Source organism: Chondrus crispus, genomic scaffold (assembly GCF_000350225.1).
Source record: "Chondrus crispus Stackhouse genomic scaffold, scaffold_168, whole genome shotgun sequence".
Taxonomy (NCBI): domain Eukaryota; phylum Rhodophyta; class Florideophyceae; order Gigartinales; family Gigartinaceae; genus Chondrus; species Chondrus crispus.
Window position 1 is genome coordinate 167,319 of NW_005179039.1, and position 15,760 is coordinate 183,078.

At 53.4% G+C, this 15,760-nt stretch overlaps 6 protein-coding genes; 3 read left to right on the plus strand and 3 right to left on the minus strand.

Moving 5' to 3' along the window:
• Positions 1 to 1,306: 1,306 nt before the first annotated feature.
• On the plus strand, positions 1,307 to 1,698 carry CHC_T00002988001 (hypothetical protein). XM_005714126.1 is given in 2 exon segments: positions 1,307 to 1,549; positions 1,550 to 1,698. 1 exon segment carries the CDS (start codon positions 1,307 to 1,309, stop codon positions 1,547 to 1,549), a length of 243 nt encoding a protein of 80 aa, XP_005714183.1. The 3' UTR covers positions 1,550 to 1,698.
• On the minus strand, positions 1,699 to 2,695 carry CHC_T00002989001 (hypothetical protein). XM_005714127.1 is given in 3 exon segments: positions 1,699 to 2,469; positions 2,470 to 2,514; positions 2,609 to 2,695. The coding sequence occupies 1 exon segment, from the start codon at positions 2,467 to 2,469 to the stop codon at positions 1,699 to 1,701; it is 771 nt and encodes a 256-aa protein (XP_005714184.1). The 5' UTR covers positions 2,470 to 2,514; positions 2,609 to 2,695.
• A 68-nt stretch (positions 2,696 to 2,763) lies between these two features.
• Positions 2,764 to 2,946, plus strand: CHC_T00002990001 (hypothetical protein). Its single transcript, XM_005714128.1, has one exon. It carries the CDS (start codon positions 2,764 to 2,766, stop codon positions 2,944 to 2,946), a length of 183 nt encoding a protein of 60 aa, XP_005714185.1.
• Positions 2,947 to 5,655: 2,709 nt separating this feature from the next.
• Positions 5,656 to 7,486, minus strand: CHC_T00002991001 (hypothetical protein). XM_005714129.1 is given in 2 exon segments: positions 5,656 to 5,806; positions 5,807 to 7,486. 1 exon segment carries the CDS (start codon positions 7,484 to 7,486, stop codon positions 5,807 to 5,809), a length of 1,680 nt encoding a protein of 559 aa, XP_005714186.1. The 3' UTR covers positions 5,656 to 5,806.
• A 3,637-nt stretch (positions 7,487 to 11,123) lies between these two features.
• CHC_T00002992001 (hypothetical protein) lies at positions 11,124 to 12,947 on the plus strand. The gene is made up of 3 exons (XM_005714130.1): positions 11,124 to 11,849; positions 11,982 to 12,176; positions 12,477 to 12,947. Exons 1-3 carry the CDS (start codon positions 11,124 to 11,126, stop codon positions 12,945 to 12,947), a joined length of 1,392 nt encoding a protein of 463 aa, XP_005714187.1.
• Positions 12,948 to 13,498: 551 nt separating this feature from the next.
• On the minus strand, positions 13,499 to 14,581 carry CHC_T00002993001 (hypothetical protein). The gene has a single exon (XM_005714131.1). The coding sequence runs from the start codon at positions 14,579 to 14,581 to the stop codon at positions 13,499 to 13,501; it is 1,083 nt and encodes a 360-aa protein (XP_005714188.1).
• Positions 14,582 to 15,760: the final 1,179 nt, after the last annotated feature.

Consider the following 15,760-nt stretch of genomic DNA (forward strand, 5'->3'; position numbering starts at 1 on the left):
CTAACCCTCCCCCAAGGCCTGCTCGAGACCCTCTTCGCGCACCCGACCCTGCACGCGCGCGACCTCTCGTCCGTGCACGCTGCGTGCGCCGCGCACCCGAGCGCCGCCTACATCCACCGCGCGCTGCAAGCCGCGGCGCTGCTGCGCCTGCGCGCCACTCCCGCGGGCCGTCTCCTCCTACCGCACCGCTTCGCGCACGAGACCGCGCTCGCCCTGCTGCACTTCCTCCACCGCCAAGACGGTGCCGTCGCCCCGCCGCCCGCGGCCACCTCCATCTGGAGCAGCGGCCGCAACGACGCCGGCCAGGGCGCGCGCGTCTCCCCGCACGACACCAACACCCCGCTCCGCACGCACCGCGTCGCCAGCGCGCACCACGAGTTCGCCCGCCCGCCTGCCCCCGTCATTTTCGTCGCCGCGGGCCAGGCCCACTCGGCCTGCCTCACGGCTTACGGCACCCTCCAGCTGGCCGGGTGCAACCGCCGCGGCCAGCTCGGGCTCGGTGACCTCTCGCCGCGCCCGGCCTGGACCCCTGCCAGACACCTCAGCACCACCCGCATCGCCCAGGTCGCGTGCGGCGCGGAGCACACCCTCGTCCTCACGGCCGCCGGCCGCGTCCTCGTCGCCGGCGCCAACGATGCAGGCCAGCTCGGCACCGCCGACCGCGTCCAGCGGACCCGCTTTTGTGCCCCGGCCCCATTCGCGAGTACCCCGGTCGCTATGATTGCTGCTGGGACGAATCATTCCGTCGTTCTGCTGGAGAACTCCACCGTCTTTGCGACCGGCGATAACTCCAATGCTCAGCTGGGCGGGCGCGCCGACGGAGGCGCCGCCACCTTCCAGCCAGTCGGCTGTTTCGGAAGGAAAGTCGTGCGCGTCGCGTGCGGCAGCGACACCACCATGCTGCTCACGGCAGACAACATGGTGCTCGTCACAGGCAAGCGCAAGTGCGGCTTGAGCGTCATCGGCGGACTCGGCACGAGCAGGGTCACGCACTTGTCTGTGGGGGAGGGCTTCGCCATCGCGAGTACGGACGAGCGGGCGGTGGCCGTGAGCCTTTGCCGCAAGCGCTTCTTCGTCACCGACGAGCTTAACGTTGTCGACGCTGCATGCGTAAGTGCTGGTATCTCGCATTACGCTATCGCTACGGAGGATGGCGGCGTGCTTGCGAGCGGCGCGAACGCGTTTGGGCAGGTTGCCGCTGGCGAGATGGGACTCACTATTGAGGGGGGTATGAACGCCAGGATTATTCGACCGCATCGAGTCCCGCTTTCGAATGTCGATATTCCACCGGGTTATCGAGTGAAACATGTCGCAGCCGGCTCCTTTCATACACTCTTCTTGCTTGCAGCAGACGGTCATGCCCAAGTCTAGAGAAGCTTTGTCATGTATAATATCGACCATCTCTCCGTTGTCGTCGTCCCCGGGTTTCGACGGTGCGGTAAGCTTTTTTTTGGTTTCTGGCGCGAACGAACAAACTTTTTATGATACAACACATCGCGACAATGACAATCGCTGTGTGCTTGCATCGCCACGGCCAGCAGCGTCATGACCCTTATTTAACTGGAGGCGGAGATGTAGAGAACAAATCGAAAGTCCGACAGCAATACAGGACGTTTGTATAACTGGTAAGAGAGCAGCTCCTTGCCCACCGGAAGGCGGCTAACTGTAAAACACTATTAAGTGGAACCCATCCACCGATTAACTGGCCAACGCATCTGCCTCGCTCTGCCCTTGAATTTGCCGCACAATCCCGTTGACATGCAAAAGGCCGACGACAGCGCAGATGACCACTGGTCGTTCGTGGGTCGATTGAATTTCCGACGCGGTTTCCAGTATGCTTTTCGTCAGAAAGCGGTCTCGATCTGCAATCAGCACTTTCATGAAGCGCAGCGTCGACACGATTATGTACGACATCGTAAGCGTCTGACCCAAAGATGCCACAATCGGAAGTAGCGTCGTTGCATACCCCTCTGACAGCATGCTTATCGGTATTGACGGTGCACTGTCCAGCGCTAAAGCGCCAGCGTTCCCCGCAAGGCTGATGGCTGACGAAATAACCAGAGCCGGAAATGTGAGCCTGACAAGCTCAAGTACTCTCCGTGGTTCCAAGAGAAAAAGCCCAAGCATGGTCACCCCGTCCTTTGGCGGAAGTATGAGTCGTCCAACAATCTCTTCTATTGACGAGAGCGAGTCGCGCAATGATCTGAGCGGGTTGCCAAACACTCCATATAGATTCTGGATCGTATCCCGTGCCGGCGCATCGCCACACACAATCTTCCAGGGTCCCTCGCGACGAATGGCCTCATAGAACTCGGCGCCCGGCTGCACGCCAGACAGGATTTGGAGATTGTAGACGGACTCGAGGATGAAAGCTATGACAGCGGGACCGGTGCCGCCAAAGGTTTTAGAGACTTCCTCGAAGGTGCGCGGTTTGCGCTTCTCCGATGCCTTGTCGGGCATGTTCCCCATCATCTGTTTTAGAGATTTGAGACGCGTTTCGCAGAGTTCCAGAATCTAGAATAGGACAGGGGGGATTGCGTCGACGAGCGTTAGAGTCAAAATTCAATGATGAAACTGCCCTTTAACACAAAACGAAAGAAAGACGTACCACGGCATCCGGGTTTGTTTGATCAAGCACGCTGGCAACATCCTCTGGTCACAACAAAACAAGAAACACATCAGACATCCTCATACTCTATCCTCATGTCGTCACTCGCAGTGGACGCAGAAAAAAGCGTTCGTACCAGCACTGACCTTAGACCCATGCACACATCCAACTACGTAAACATGCGCCCCGGAGCCCCTGTCCTTGACTGCGGCGACGCTTGCGGGCAGCCTTGCAGAGGGTATATAGCGACGCCGCGGGCGGTGCGAGCGCGTGCGAAAGGGAGTGCGCAAAGAAATGCAGAGGGGGAGGGCGAAAGCAGCGGTCGCCATTGCTGTTGAGGGAGGCCAGTGGATGGCGGAAGTCAGGTTCGCGGACGGGCGCAATGAGGTTGCGCTGCTACCTGAGGAAAGATTAGCAACCCGATCTCGGTGGGAATATAATATCAGGACGTTGATTTTTTCTAATAATTATGGTCGTGGCAAGTTGCTCCTTTCTGAATTCGGCCAATGGTGACCAAGCGGGGGGGTGATCAGTCTTCCATATCCCATATCCTTTGTGCAGAGACATGAAAGGGATAAACCCTTTCTAGCTAGTGAAAACAGAAAGTGGCTGCCATTCATTCGTTTTAGCTTTCTTCTTTTTCAATGGTGTTTCCCTCGGCCTACTGTCTTTCGGCTTCTTTCAGGTCGGAGTTTTGGATTGCAACCTACCACCGATACTGTCCCATGTTTCTCTATCTTACTGCAGACAAAAGCAAGTTCTCAACAGAGAAGCAAGGCACACCTAACAATCTAATACTATCTACTACACTGCACTACGTTACATCACCAAGCATCCCTAGTTACGTGGCAAATTTCATCACTAGAACAGTGTCTCCATGCGCCCCTCGCGTTTTACTACTGAGAAAGAAAACTGTCCCGCAATCTCTACCAAGGTGAGACTGTACCTTTCCCGGTCACTGCCTGTTAGCGTGAGAATGCCACAATTTGCTCAGCCTACAGGCGCACAAGATGAGCCTCCCAACGCAGTTGTGAGCCGCCCTGCAATTCAATCATATCAACCTAAGACAGACTCACTTTGTCATATGTCGTTTAGTTGAAAACAACTACACGAGATGACGAGATTACTCAACATACCGTACATCGTGGGCCTTTTTTTATATATTTAACATAGGGGGGCCGGGCATGGTCGCTCCTTGAAAGACTTTTTATAGTTGTCAATGGAGCTGTACAGTTTCGGACTTCACATGTTCCTATTCCATAAGAGCATGCTTACATTTTCCACTGGCCTGTGAAATTAGATTACGGGCCGTATATGAGGCACGCATGCACCCCCTCTAACTGCATCTATCATCGAACACTTCTCATACGTAGCAGCCCATATAAATGGTCACATATTTACCACCAAAACAGGTAGAGTAGTCATCCTGCAAGAAAATGTGTGTCTTGCAATCGAGGTATCGAATTGCGGAAACATCGGAACTCAACTTCTGGTTGCTCAATAACTGCATTTTTCTGCTGTACCAAGGGTACAGTAAGTGTTACCCTCAGTACTCTACTGCATCCGTTAGTGTGGCGAGGGAATAAATAAAAAAAGTAATCAAGCTACAGTATTGTTTTGCGCAGAAGCCGATTTCCTGGATGATGGATTGGCATTTCTGTATCAGTACAGGAGCTCAGATCTGACGGCGACCTTGACGCACGTGCGTTTTTGCAATATTGACTGGAAACTTTCGGAAGTGTACCACACTGTTGCGTGCGTACCTTCAACATTCTGAATGCAGATAAAAAATTATGGAGAGAGGTTCGCATTAAAGTGCTCTTTCATGCCAGGCGACCAGAAAATACACTTGCTAGCATTAGAGGCTCGTTTAAATGCTATCATTAAAGGCTACCTCGAGTCCACGAACAGTGCACGCGTGTCTGAGAGAGATACTCATGATCATTCCGCAAAGATCACATAAAGACTTTACATCCATGAGACGGCTTCCCTCCTTCCAACCAGACCGTGAATCCCGTTGTGGTAGTGGTTGGCAGAGAATATGATGTGACAGTCACCTTATTTTTCGTGGCAGCCTCACCTGGCGACTTGATCCCCCGTCCGCCTGCATGGACATGCTCTCCACTGCAGGGCACAAAGAGTAGTACTGTAGTACAGAGTAAAGTCTCGATATCGTGAACCGAAATGTGGCGCTTCCGAGCAGCCCATTGAGTTCGCCTTACCGAGGCAGTTCACGGCGGCGGAACTGCTCGTGTACACGTGTACCCTTTTTACGGGTACAGTATGATTTGGACCACACCGGTGGAGACGCTCTTAGAGCGTCTCCACCAATGCCGATGATACGGTCACAGGAACACAAACTCACTTTCCTTCACTCTGTCCATCGACGGGCAAGGTCGACGGGCAAGGTCGACGGGCGCAATTCCATATCTGGACCACTTCACATTGTGATCCATCCTTCCTTTTCTTTTAATTCTGCCACATCCAGAGTCTATATCAGAAGAGTCAGCTCTCGGTCAAGCCATTGATCTTGGATTAGGGGATTTTGGGGCATTTACTGGCATTGAGCAAGATAAATTTAACGGTGATTCAGATAGTGAGGACGATCGCTCTACTGTGCCAGCGAAAGACCGGACAGGGCGCAAACCGTCGCTTGCTCGGTATCGCGGAACATTAGAAGCTCTATCTAACGAACTCAGTTGTATTATGACGGACGCGAATCTAGTTCAATCGGGGCTGCCTTCGAGCATCAAGTCACTTCTGTATGAGGAACAAAGCCGCGTAAGGAGGCTTCAGCGTTCGAATCTGAGGCAAAGTCGTATGGATGGCTTCTGAAGTCGTTGATGGTTCGTTCCTAGTGCGCATTTCGGCCTCGATAAAGTGAACTCTGGGGTTTTCATGTTTTTGTATGTTCATGGTATCGCGTAGTTCATTCTATAGAGTCTAGTTCACGTTAGAAATACGAAAACGTCGATTCTGGGCCAAAAAAGCGGGGTGGCGCCTCCCTCATAGTCCTTCGGTTCACTGTACCGACACAGTTCATCATATCAGGTACGCAGCTTATCGAGACTTTACTCTGTATCCTTTACAAACCAAACAAGGGACGCTTGCGGCAGATATCGAATGGAGGAAATGTCTAGGTAAGTGCTCTCTGCTGTTTGGTGCCTGTACTTACATCCACGCAAAGGTGCGCAAACTCTACCAGTTGTCTGCAATAATTACTCTTCTGCGCTTCTCTGCTTCAAAGCGACCCCCGCGCTTGTGACCGCCTCTCACTCTACTTTTCGCTGGCTCTTGCCGGCTCCATGTCTCAGATGACGTTGCTCCATTCACCCTTCGATCACGCCTGAGAAAACCTCTTCTCGCAGAATGTGCTGCCTCGTTGCCATTGTTACGGCGAAAATTGGGCCCACTTTCTGCGTCACGAGCACTACCGATTGCGTGAGGCCGCTCATCAACCCATCTTGCTTGGCCCTTTCGCCTCGCAAAATTCACCATCGGCTCAGTCGTGATGCGATCCTTTCCGGCTGTCGTATATCCTTTCCACGCAGACCTTGGTTGAATCGAATCTAAACTTTCTCCTTTCACATGACCAAGGAACAACGCTTCTGCGACGGCCTGCTCGCGATTTCCAACCAAAACAAATGCCTTCCCAGACCCGCGTATCCGACCGACTCGATGGAGATATTCGCTCCCTGTCCATGGTACGTCAACGAGCAACACCGTCCCAATTCCATGGTGATCCAAGCCACGCCCGAACGATTTGGCACAAACCGCCACCCTTGTCTGCTCCCCATTCGTCTTAGTCCCTAGAAAGCTGTCCCAATCCCTCTCCCTGTCCTGGTAGTCATTTCTTCCACACAAATGTACGACATTCTCCCCAACATGTTCCCTCAATAAATCTACCAACCGCTCCCTTCTCTCCCTCTCATCGCAAAAAACAAGCAACCGATCGGCCCCCCCCTTCTGCCTCAACACTCGCCCCGCAATTTCGACTGCTTTTGCAAGCTTGGCCTCCTCCCCCCCATCTACCCGGATGAACGTTGTCTTCAAATCGGCAGGACCCAACGCCTTGTGGAAGCGCTTCCCCTTCACAACTTCCAAGCCGTCATGCCTCTTCTCAATTTCCTCACGGACGCTTCCTGGCACAGTCGCCCCGGCGTACACAAACTGCACGTCTTCCTTCTTTCCCAACGAGTCTACAATCGGCAAGGTCTGGTCTGCAAACCCGCCCTTTTCCGCCAGCAAGGCGTCGGCCTCGTCAACAACGACCGCCTGGACCTTTGACAAGTAAATCAACTTTTGGTCGATCAGGTTGTTGACGGCCCCTGGAGTCCCGACCAACACATCAACCGGGGCCTCTCTCAACGCCCTCTTCAACGCGACGCGCTGCGATCCCCCCATGGCAGCGCGGGCGCGAAACTTCGCGACGTGAGCCAGCGTCTTTGCCACGCGCAGGACCTGGACGGCGAGCTCACGCGTGGGCACGAGGACGAGGACTGTGGGTCGCATGCACGGCGGGGCGACCTGGATAGAGCCGGCAGTTGTCTGTGGGGCCTGTTCCGCGCGCTTGAGATGGGAGAGAAGGGGTGCCAGGTAGGCGAGGGTTTTGCCCGCTCCCGTTTCGGCTGCGAGCAGGACGTGCTTGCGCGAAAGAAGGGGCGGGAGAGAGAGAAGCTGGATCGATGTCGGCGTGTGAATGTTGGCAGAGGACAGGGCCGAAGTTATCGACGGGTGCAGACCATGCGAGGCAAAGGTCGTTTTGGGGGCTAGCGCGGAGAGGGGGGTGCGCGCGCGGCGGCGGGGGAGGGCGGTCGGGTGGACGGTGGTGCAGAAAAACCGCGCAGCGCGGCCTAAAAGATGAGGCCGGGCAGGCATCGTGTGCAAGGTGTTGGTGGGAGTGGCGAGAGCGCCCGGGGCAGGGTGTGGTAAAAGGGAGTGCCCCCTGGCCAGCAGACATGCGGGGAGGGATGTGGACAGTAAATGTAGTAGCGATATCCAGCACAGGGGACCGCCGTAGAGAGGAGCGGATAGCGAAGGCGACTTGCTTTTCCATGGCTCTACAAAATTAGATCCATCCACACGTGACGTAAAAACACGTGTGCGTCAGGAACCGATGCGTGCTCTTCCCCTTCTCTCTCCGCACTATCTGCTTCTCTCCATCGCCAAGAACAACAACCTCCTTCCAAGTATGCCCTCACCACCATGCCACCCCCCCTTCGCGTCCAAACCGTGCAACCGCGCAGATCGAAACGCCGCTCCTCCCCCCCGCCACCATCCCCCACCCGCCTAAAGAAGCCTCGCCGCCCCCCCACCCCCCCACGCGCCCCATCCACCTCCGCTTCGTCAGCCGCACCCGCTGCCGCCACCACCGCCAAGATCGCCGCCCTGCGCCCCGTTCTCGACGCCTTCCTCTCCAAAATTCCACACGCACCCGCCCCACCATCGCTGCTGCTCGCCATCGCCGACGTCGTCACCCTCCTCCCAGTTCCGCACTTGCTCGCCACGCTCCCCAACCTCCCGCGCGCCCTTCTCGTGGCCGCCCGCCTCGGCATCCTCCCCGACCCCTCTCGTGCTGGCATCCTCGCTCTCGCCCGTACCCTTGCCGTCTTCGCCAGGGGCGCCGCCGCCCCTGTGCCTGACTCCGTGCCCGACCGACCCACCACACGCTCTGCCTTCCTTCCCGCCGACAACCACCACTTTTCAAGAGTCGAGCTCGAAGCCCTCCGCAGGGCGGGGCGCTGGGCCCTCGCCCTGCTCACCACATGCGTGCGCGGTGAGCCCGAGGCTGGGGAGGCAGCAGGTGCGAGTGTCGCCCATTCCGATACGACCCACGTCTTCGTCGCCCCGAGGGACGCTCTGGATCCCGTCATGGCCGCATATTATCGCCGCAGTATAGAGGACTGTGTTGGCGTGATCGCTAGTGATGAAGGTATGACCCGCGCAGAAAAGGCAGCGGTCTTGCGCGGGGTTGGGCGCAAGGCTGCCGCCGTAAAGGGGGAGGTTGGGGTCGGAGTTGTGGAAGCATTGCTGCGCGCAGTGGCTGCAGTGGGATTTTGCTTGCGCCGCGAAGAAGGCGGCGGCGCAGGTGAGACGCTTGATGAAGGCTTTGTCGACTTTATCATGGCTGACTGGCCGGATGGTCCGTTTCGGCATCTATCGTCTACGGCACTGCGGAGGTTGCTGTCGCTTAACAGGAAAGCGTGGTTGACGCACAAGAACGATGTCGTAAGCGCGTTTCGCGCAGAGTCGGGGATGGCGTTCGGCGAGCAGCGGGGCGTGGTGGCACTCTTGGCGGACGTGGCTGCGGAGCATGTGCAGCATCATTGGGAGCTGATGGACCATGTCAGGGTATGTGTCGGCAGTGATGACGAGCCGTTTGCTATCAGGCATTGGAAGGATCGTGAGTGCTACAGAGCAGTGCTGGCAGAGGTCGTAGATAGGCTTTGTTTTGCGACGGTGCCTTCCTGCGGTGATTGTAGACCCAAGGTGGCCGTGACTCCGTTGTTTCGGCGGTTCCCTCAGAGATATCAGTGGATGATTCGAGGTGTCGTCACGGCAGTCACTGCCAGTCTGGAACAGAATGGAGAAGATAGTAGTGGTATATTGCCGAGCAGCATGGCAATGAATATCATATTCGACACGATGGGATTGGAAACAGTTCGCAGCCTACCTCCAAACGCGCACGCTGTACTATTATGTGTTGAGAGCCTGCTCGAAATGCTTTGTTGGGACATCGGATATCGCTCTCATGAGAGCCAGAAGGGTGCCAGAGAAACACTCAAAGGCTTCGACATAAAGAGAACAATCAAGGCGGTGTCTGCAGTTATTGTAATTGTTGAAGAGATTCGACTGCCAGGAGGAAGCGGGGCAGAGGGCGAAGGCGTACTTGCTCGCCGAGCCATGGCCGTGGAGGATATACTCCGACGTATTCGTAACGAGCATTGTTTGCCCTCCATCCGAACAAACGACTGGAGTTTTAGCGGACTTTTGGCCGTCTTCATTTCTGGGGCACTCTGCTCGAGAAAGCTGCGTGGGTTAAAGGCCTTCCACTCTATGCTCGATCCTGTTGAAAAGATGGAATTGCGGCGAGCTGCAGAATTATCGCTTCATATGTCACAGGCTCGCAATTTGGCAGGAGGAATGAATGTCTCCTCAAAGATGCTAGAACAAATTATGGCTCGCACAGGGTAAACATCAGCCGTTCATGAAATTGCTCATCTGATACCGTACGTTCAAAATTTCACATTTTCTTCTAAGGGGGCAGGCACTGTGTACAAGGGTTTGACAAAAATGTCCCTTGGATCGAGCTGTAGCTTTTCTACTTTGCAATATGCCGTGTGTTCTCACATAGCAAGCGCTACGGTCATCCCTAAATTGTAAGAAGTGGATGTGCAGGGGATAGGCAATCACTCGTATGCCACCGTTTTTGCTTCGAGATCGCATCCCCGGTTGTTGAAGGGATGACGTCTTGTCTGGTCAGGAGTACAGACTGCCGGGATTCAAGAGCATGATGCAATCTCCCTACATCTCAGGAAACATGCGTAACATTGTGCGCATTTGAGGACAACGTACTGCATGATAGGCACCGCACAGGTATCACCGCACAGGTATCAATAGAAGGTTATTCTTTCGTCATAACTTTCTAGATTCAGAACAGCTGAGGCCCTGTCAAGGCAATGAGGGCCTAGAGATGTCACCAAACTATTCATTTAAAGCTGGTCGTGGTATCGATCTTGCTCACGTGCATCAACAGCGACTTCTGTAATCTATATTCAGCATGCCACTAATTACTTGGATCCAGACTTCTCAAAAAGAATATATTCAATTGTTCCAGCTGCAGACGTGTCCGCATAAAGTGAATGTCAAGGGCCGAATCTTTTCCTTGGGCCGAGTGTGTTTCTTACTCATGCATGGCCCGGAATGTTCCTGTCATGACTTGTCCGATAGCCAGTCACGTTATTTCCCAAGTACGACATTGGTGTCACAGATGCGTCAGTTTTTTCCCTCTAACTGTTTTAACCCAGTCCTCGTGATATAGAGAGGTTTTCTTTGCCTCTTCGTCTTTCTTCTAGCGCCCGGAATTTGATTCCAAGGGGGGCTACCCTCATGTTCTTTCAGATTTGTATCACTTTGATTCCTTTTGTACACAATAGAGGGGCTAACCGAATAGAGCTTTGTGGGTCATTAGAAGGGGCACAAGGCAAGGAAAATATGTGAAGTTCTCAAGATTCGTCATATTCATCTGCCTTGAGTGGAGAAGTCAAGTTATCATGGGTTCCTGACTAAACTATAAAGCGAGTCTCTTCAATCGGTTTCTTTCTCCTCAACCCTTCGTTGCAGTCTTCTCCAAGACAACGTCGACGACCTGATTAGAAGAAGTATCAAAATGTCTGAGACATTTGTTTGGCCGCCTGCTGCCGTGGGGCCCTATGCCCTCGGTGAGGGTATTTCTGTTAACTCTGTGGACAAGTACTTATGGATTGTGATTCTGGGAGGAATCCTCGCCTTTGCTATGGCATGGGGTATTGGCGCGAATGATGTCGCTAACGCGTTTGCCACTTCTGTTGGCGCTGGTTCTCTCTCTTTGAAATGGGCATGTGTGATTGCCGCCGTTATGGAATTCCTTGGTGCCTTCCTTATGGGTGGCTCAGTTACTGATACCGTCCGTAAGAAGATTATTGACACTGATGTGTTCGATCCCGTCAGCGATGAAGGTGCCGCCAATGGTCCCGAGCTTCTCATGACTGGTTTCCTCGTCGCGCTTTTGGCCTCTACTACATGGTTGATCATCGCGACTTACCTCTCTCTCCCTGTCTCCACGACTCATTCCGTCATCGGTTCTCTGATCGGTGTTGGTCTGGCCTTCCGTGGCGGGTCTGCCGTCGTCTGGATCTCCGAAGGCAGTGGTTTCTCCAAGCTCAAGGGTGTGGTCGGCGTAGTGCTGTCGTGGGTCATTTCCCCAGTGCTCTCGGCCGTCTTCGCTATTATCATGTTCTTGCTTGTGCGTACTCTTGTCCTCCGCCGCCCAGAACCATTCAAGGCCGGGCTCATGTTCATGCCGCTCTTTTACGGTTTCACGATCGCCGTCACCATTTTCTTCATCATCTACAAAGGTGACAAGCGTTTCTCCCTCTCTAAGAAGCTTTCCGTCGGTGTTGCTATTGGTATTGCTATCGGTGGAGGTGCCGTCATCGCTATTTTGTCCTGGTTCTTGATTGTTCCCCTAGCCAAGAAAAATGTCGAGAAGTGGGAAGCCCGCCAGTTTGAGCTTGCCGAGAACCCGGAGCTCGCCGCCGCCGAAGCTGCCAAGACCGCCAAGGTCGACAGTGCGCTCGCCAAGGTCGGTATAAACGTCAATATCACGGAGGAGGTCGATGAGGATGTTGTGCGCATGCACGGAAACGTTGAGGTGTTTGACTTGAAGACTGAGCGCCTCTTCAGTTGGATCCAAGTTTTCACTGCTGCCTTTGATGCCTTTGCTCATGGCGCCAATGATGTCGCCAACGCCATCGCCCCGTTTTCATCCATCTACCAGCTTTATCGGAACAATGGGCAAATCTCGAAGGTTAATGTCAACGAGTTTGAAATGGACGGTACTTTCCAGGGTGGCGCTCGCAATGGAGAAACATTTGTCGAGGAGGATAACCTCCCCGATGGTGAGGCCTTCTGTGGCAAGGACGATGAAGGTGCTGAATACTTTGCATGTGCTTCGGAACCTGTTTTCCCGTTCCTCACTTCTTCAGAAGCAGATGCCAAGTCGGCTGTCTTTGATCTCTACGACGAGGAAGGTAAGCTTTCCAAGGAAGGTAGTACGTGCTACACTAAGTGCAGAAATGGCAGCTATGCCGAATATGATAGCAACAAGCAGCCTGTCCCTCTCTGGATTCTTGCCCTTGGTGGTGTCGGGATCGTCGCTGGCCTCGCCATGTGGGGATACCGCATCATCATTGCCATCGGTGTCAAATTAACCAAGCTCACTCCCGCTCGTGGTTTCTCCATTGAAATCGGTGCCGCCATTACTGTGATTATCGCCTCCCGTATCGGTCTCCCAGTGTCCACCACTCATTGCCAGGTTGGTGCTACAATGGGTGTCGGGCTCATTGAATTCAAGAAATCCACTGTGAACTGGAAACAATTTCTCTTCATCTGCATCGGTTGGGTGTTCACTGTCATCTTCACTGGCTTCTTGTCGGCTGGCCTCTTCGCCACGCTCACTTACTCGCCGTCCAACTTTAGGGTACCGCAGGGCGACCTCAACTATTGCCCGGGCAACCGCCTCTTCCAGTTTAACGAGGAATCAAATGAATTCCAGGGTATTGGGTGCTCCGGGTTTTAAGAAGAAATATCATGACGGGGAAAGACCAGTCACCTTTGAACTTCATCAACTGAAATTACTCTCTGCTTCTCTACTGAGTCATACTGAAAACGCATTTTCGGCGCGGGTGCCCATCTACGGCACGTATCTGATTCACTATCACACTTAAGTATTTTCAGATTCATCGGGGTGTCAAAGCAGAGTTTGTCGGAAAATGCCCAGCGAAAAAAGTTCCCAGACCTACAGACTTACAATTGTACTCGTAGGATAGCCAAAAAGGCGACTCAAAACCTGTTGAGTAAATGCAAGAGCCGTAAGTACACGAATCCTGCAGTACTCAGATAATTTATATGTCAGTAGTTGTGCGTGACGTACCAACATGCATCAGTTCTCACTCATGACGCGTTCCTTAGTTTCAAAAGCGAGGGTTCAAAAGCGAGGGGGGGGGGGGGGGGGGGGGGGGGCAATTATCCACGCCGGTAGTTTAGTCCGTTGTAAAGATATGACTGGTACGCTTGATGGGCTCCGACCGTATCCTTTATCACATGAAATTCTGTCAATCGAACAAATCTTCACATGTCCGTTGTCGTGCGAAAACTGCATGCTGCACACATCACCGTAATATCATCGACATGTGGCGACGGCGGAAACGGAAACGGAAGATGCGGTTTTGAGTTAGGTGCCGTCGCAAAGTTATCAGCAATAATGGCCAAATAATATGAGATGAAATCAGTATCATCGCTCCTCCAAGAACCGAGACAAGTACTGTTGGCTATTGATAGCGTTTTATCCTCCGCCCCGTCGGGCAACGGGCGAACAAACGCCAGAATTTGGCCTTCGCTCACGTTGGAAAAGAATCCATCACTTCCAGCAATTATAAGGTCATTATCCTCCAGCTCTATATAGTCAGCGTAGACTTCATCACTATTAATAGTGAATTGCCCGTCTTGCCGGGCCCCAGTGACAAGGCCGGCAGCATAATAACCCCCCGTCGCGCTTTGAGTCGCACTTCCACCCCACGAAAGCCAATATTTTGCGTTCTTCTCCGTTTTCACATCTGTCGTTCTCCCTAAATGGGTTTCGAGAGCATCTCTCGTGGCCGCCTTGCTATATGACCTATACACAATGGCATTGTCCCTGATAAGCACAATTCCACAAGATCCAGCCCACGCTAACCTAACGACGTTAGACGAGCAATCCATAACAAGCACGGAACTCCCTGGCGGTGCGCCATGCCTCAAAATAGCTGACGAAAGTGACCTGCGAATGTCCATGCGCGCCTCGCGGTCGTACAGGGCCGCGTTGTGTGAGAGAGTCTGGCGTAGGTCGCGAATGAGAGCGGCACCTTGGGTGGAAGGCTGAGCGTAGTCGACCATAGCCATTATACCCAGGTTCTCGTCAACAAAGTTGCGGTCAGTCGGCTCGGTTGATTGGGCGGCGTTGGAGTTGGGGATATAGTGGGAGGAGAGCTCCAGGTCGAGGGGGGTGATCGTGTCGCGGTACCATTGAGTGCTAAAGGAATCGGGAGTGAGAACGGCGCATGTCGAGGTGCCGGTGAGGGGGCGCCTGCTGGAAATGAGGGGGCAAGTTTGGGTGGAGCGCAGGGACGGAAAGGGAAGAGGTGGGAGGAAAGCAGGGGTTGCTCGATGAGGCATGACGAGATGAGATGGAGGGGGGATGTGGAGCGGGTAGACGCGGAGTTTGGTCCGACTTGATGCGGCGTTAATAAGGATATCACAAGGTCATGTATTTAAACTCTGGGGGGTTGGAAAGGTGCGCGGCAGGGTGCATGTCTCATCTGTCCTCCCGTTGACGCGTCACAGGATCAAAGGTCCAAATCTGTGGTGAGATATTTTACTGGTGAGGTAAGACGTTGATTGGGCACAGATGTGGGATGCTAATCTATGCAATTCTATTGGTCACAAGTGGGGAGTATCTCACTTGTGTGCAAATGATAAACAACCAATCTTGTTTCCTCAAACAAGGTCGCGTGCTTTCGGTTCGAATAAACGGAATGATTTCGCGCGCGTTCGAAAACGGGCAGGCATAGCGCATGCGAACTTATGGAAGCTGCAGCAAGTATTGCAATACTGTGGTGAACACGTTCATTACCCCTCAATGTTAGGGCTTCTCCTCTCTACCGCTAACACATTTACGTATAGCACAACACAGAAGAGCAGCTCTTTGCCTTATGAAGTGCCCGTCTATTAAAAATATGCATTCCTTCCTCCCCACTCCACCATTAGCTGCACGGACTTTCGACTGAACATGACAATATAGAATGTGACAAAGAGTTTCTCGCCTGGCTCCTCTCACCCTGCGTTTGCCATTTCCAAGACGCATGAATCGAATGTTGCACTTCGAAAACCGAAAAAAGCATCCTTCTTGTTCATTTCGTTCGTCTCTAGGAGCAGTCCACAATCTCTCTCGCGCGAGCCGTGTATTTAGAATAGAATAACTTGATACGGTGGAGCTTTGCATTTGCCCCTTCCGCTCGTTTTCTAACAGCGGCGCGTCCTATCTTCTATCTCGCAGGGCGGATAGGAGTCTTGAATGCGGCATCTTTAGGTCAACTGGCTCTTCTGCTAAGAAAACGTCTCGGCCCATGTACATACGCAGAGCATGCACACGCGTTGTTTTCAATATCTAGATTACACCGGTAGTTGCCAACCACTTCGACGCAATGATATGGTCTTCTCAAAAACCCTTGTCGCCAGAGAGTTCGCATATCGCAGTGGAGGCAAACTCCACATTGACTCCATTTTCATTGGCAATGCAAGAATGTGCGCGGTTCGATTTGGAGATATCTCTCGGGCTGATAAATCATAATCTTC

Bases quoted from the DNA above. Each gene is read 5' to 3' on its own strand.
- CHC_T00002989001 (XM_005714127.1), bottom strand. From the start codon at position 2,469: ATGGGGAACATGCCCGACAAGGCATCGGAGAAGCGCAAACCGCGCACC.
- CHC_T00002990001 (XM_005714128.1), top strand. From the start codon at position 2,764: ATGCACACATCCAACTACGTAAACATGCGCCCCGGAGCCCCTGTCCTT.
- CHC_T00002992001 (XM_005714130.1), top strand. From the start codon at position 11,124: ATGGCATGGGGTATTGGCGCGAATGATGTCGCTAACGCGTTTGCCACT. The intron at 11,850-11,981 runs GTCGAGAAGTGG...ATCACGGAGGAG, and splicing joins TTCCCCTAGCCAAGAAAAAT to GTCGATGAGGATGTTGTGCG. The intron at 12,177-12,476 runs GTTAATGTCAAC...GATAGCAACAAG, and splicing joins ACAATGGGCAAATCTCGAAG to CAGCCTGTCCCTCTCTGGAT.
- CHC_T00002988001 (XM_005714126.1), top strand. From the start codon at position 1,307: ATGTCGCAGCCGGCTCCTTTCATACACTCTTCTTGCTTGCAGCAGACG.
- CHC_T00002993001 (XM_005714131.1), bottom strand. From the start codon at position 14,581: ATGCCTCATCGAGCAACCCCTGCTTTCCTCCCACCTCTTCCCTTTCCG.
- CHC_T00002991001 (XM_005714129.1), bottom strand. From the start codon at position 7,486: ATGCCTGCCCGGCCTCATCTTTTAGGCCGCGCTGCGCGGTTTTTCTGC.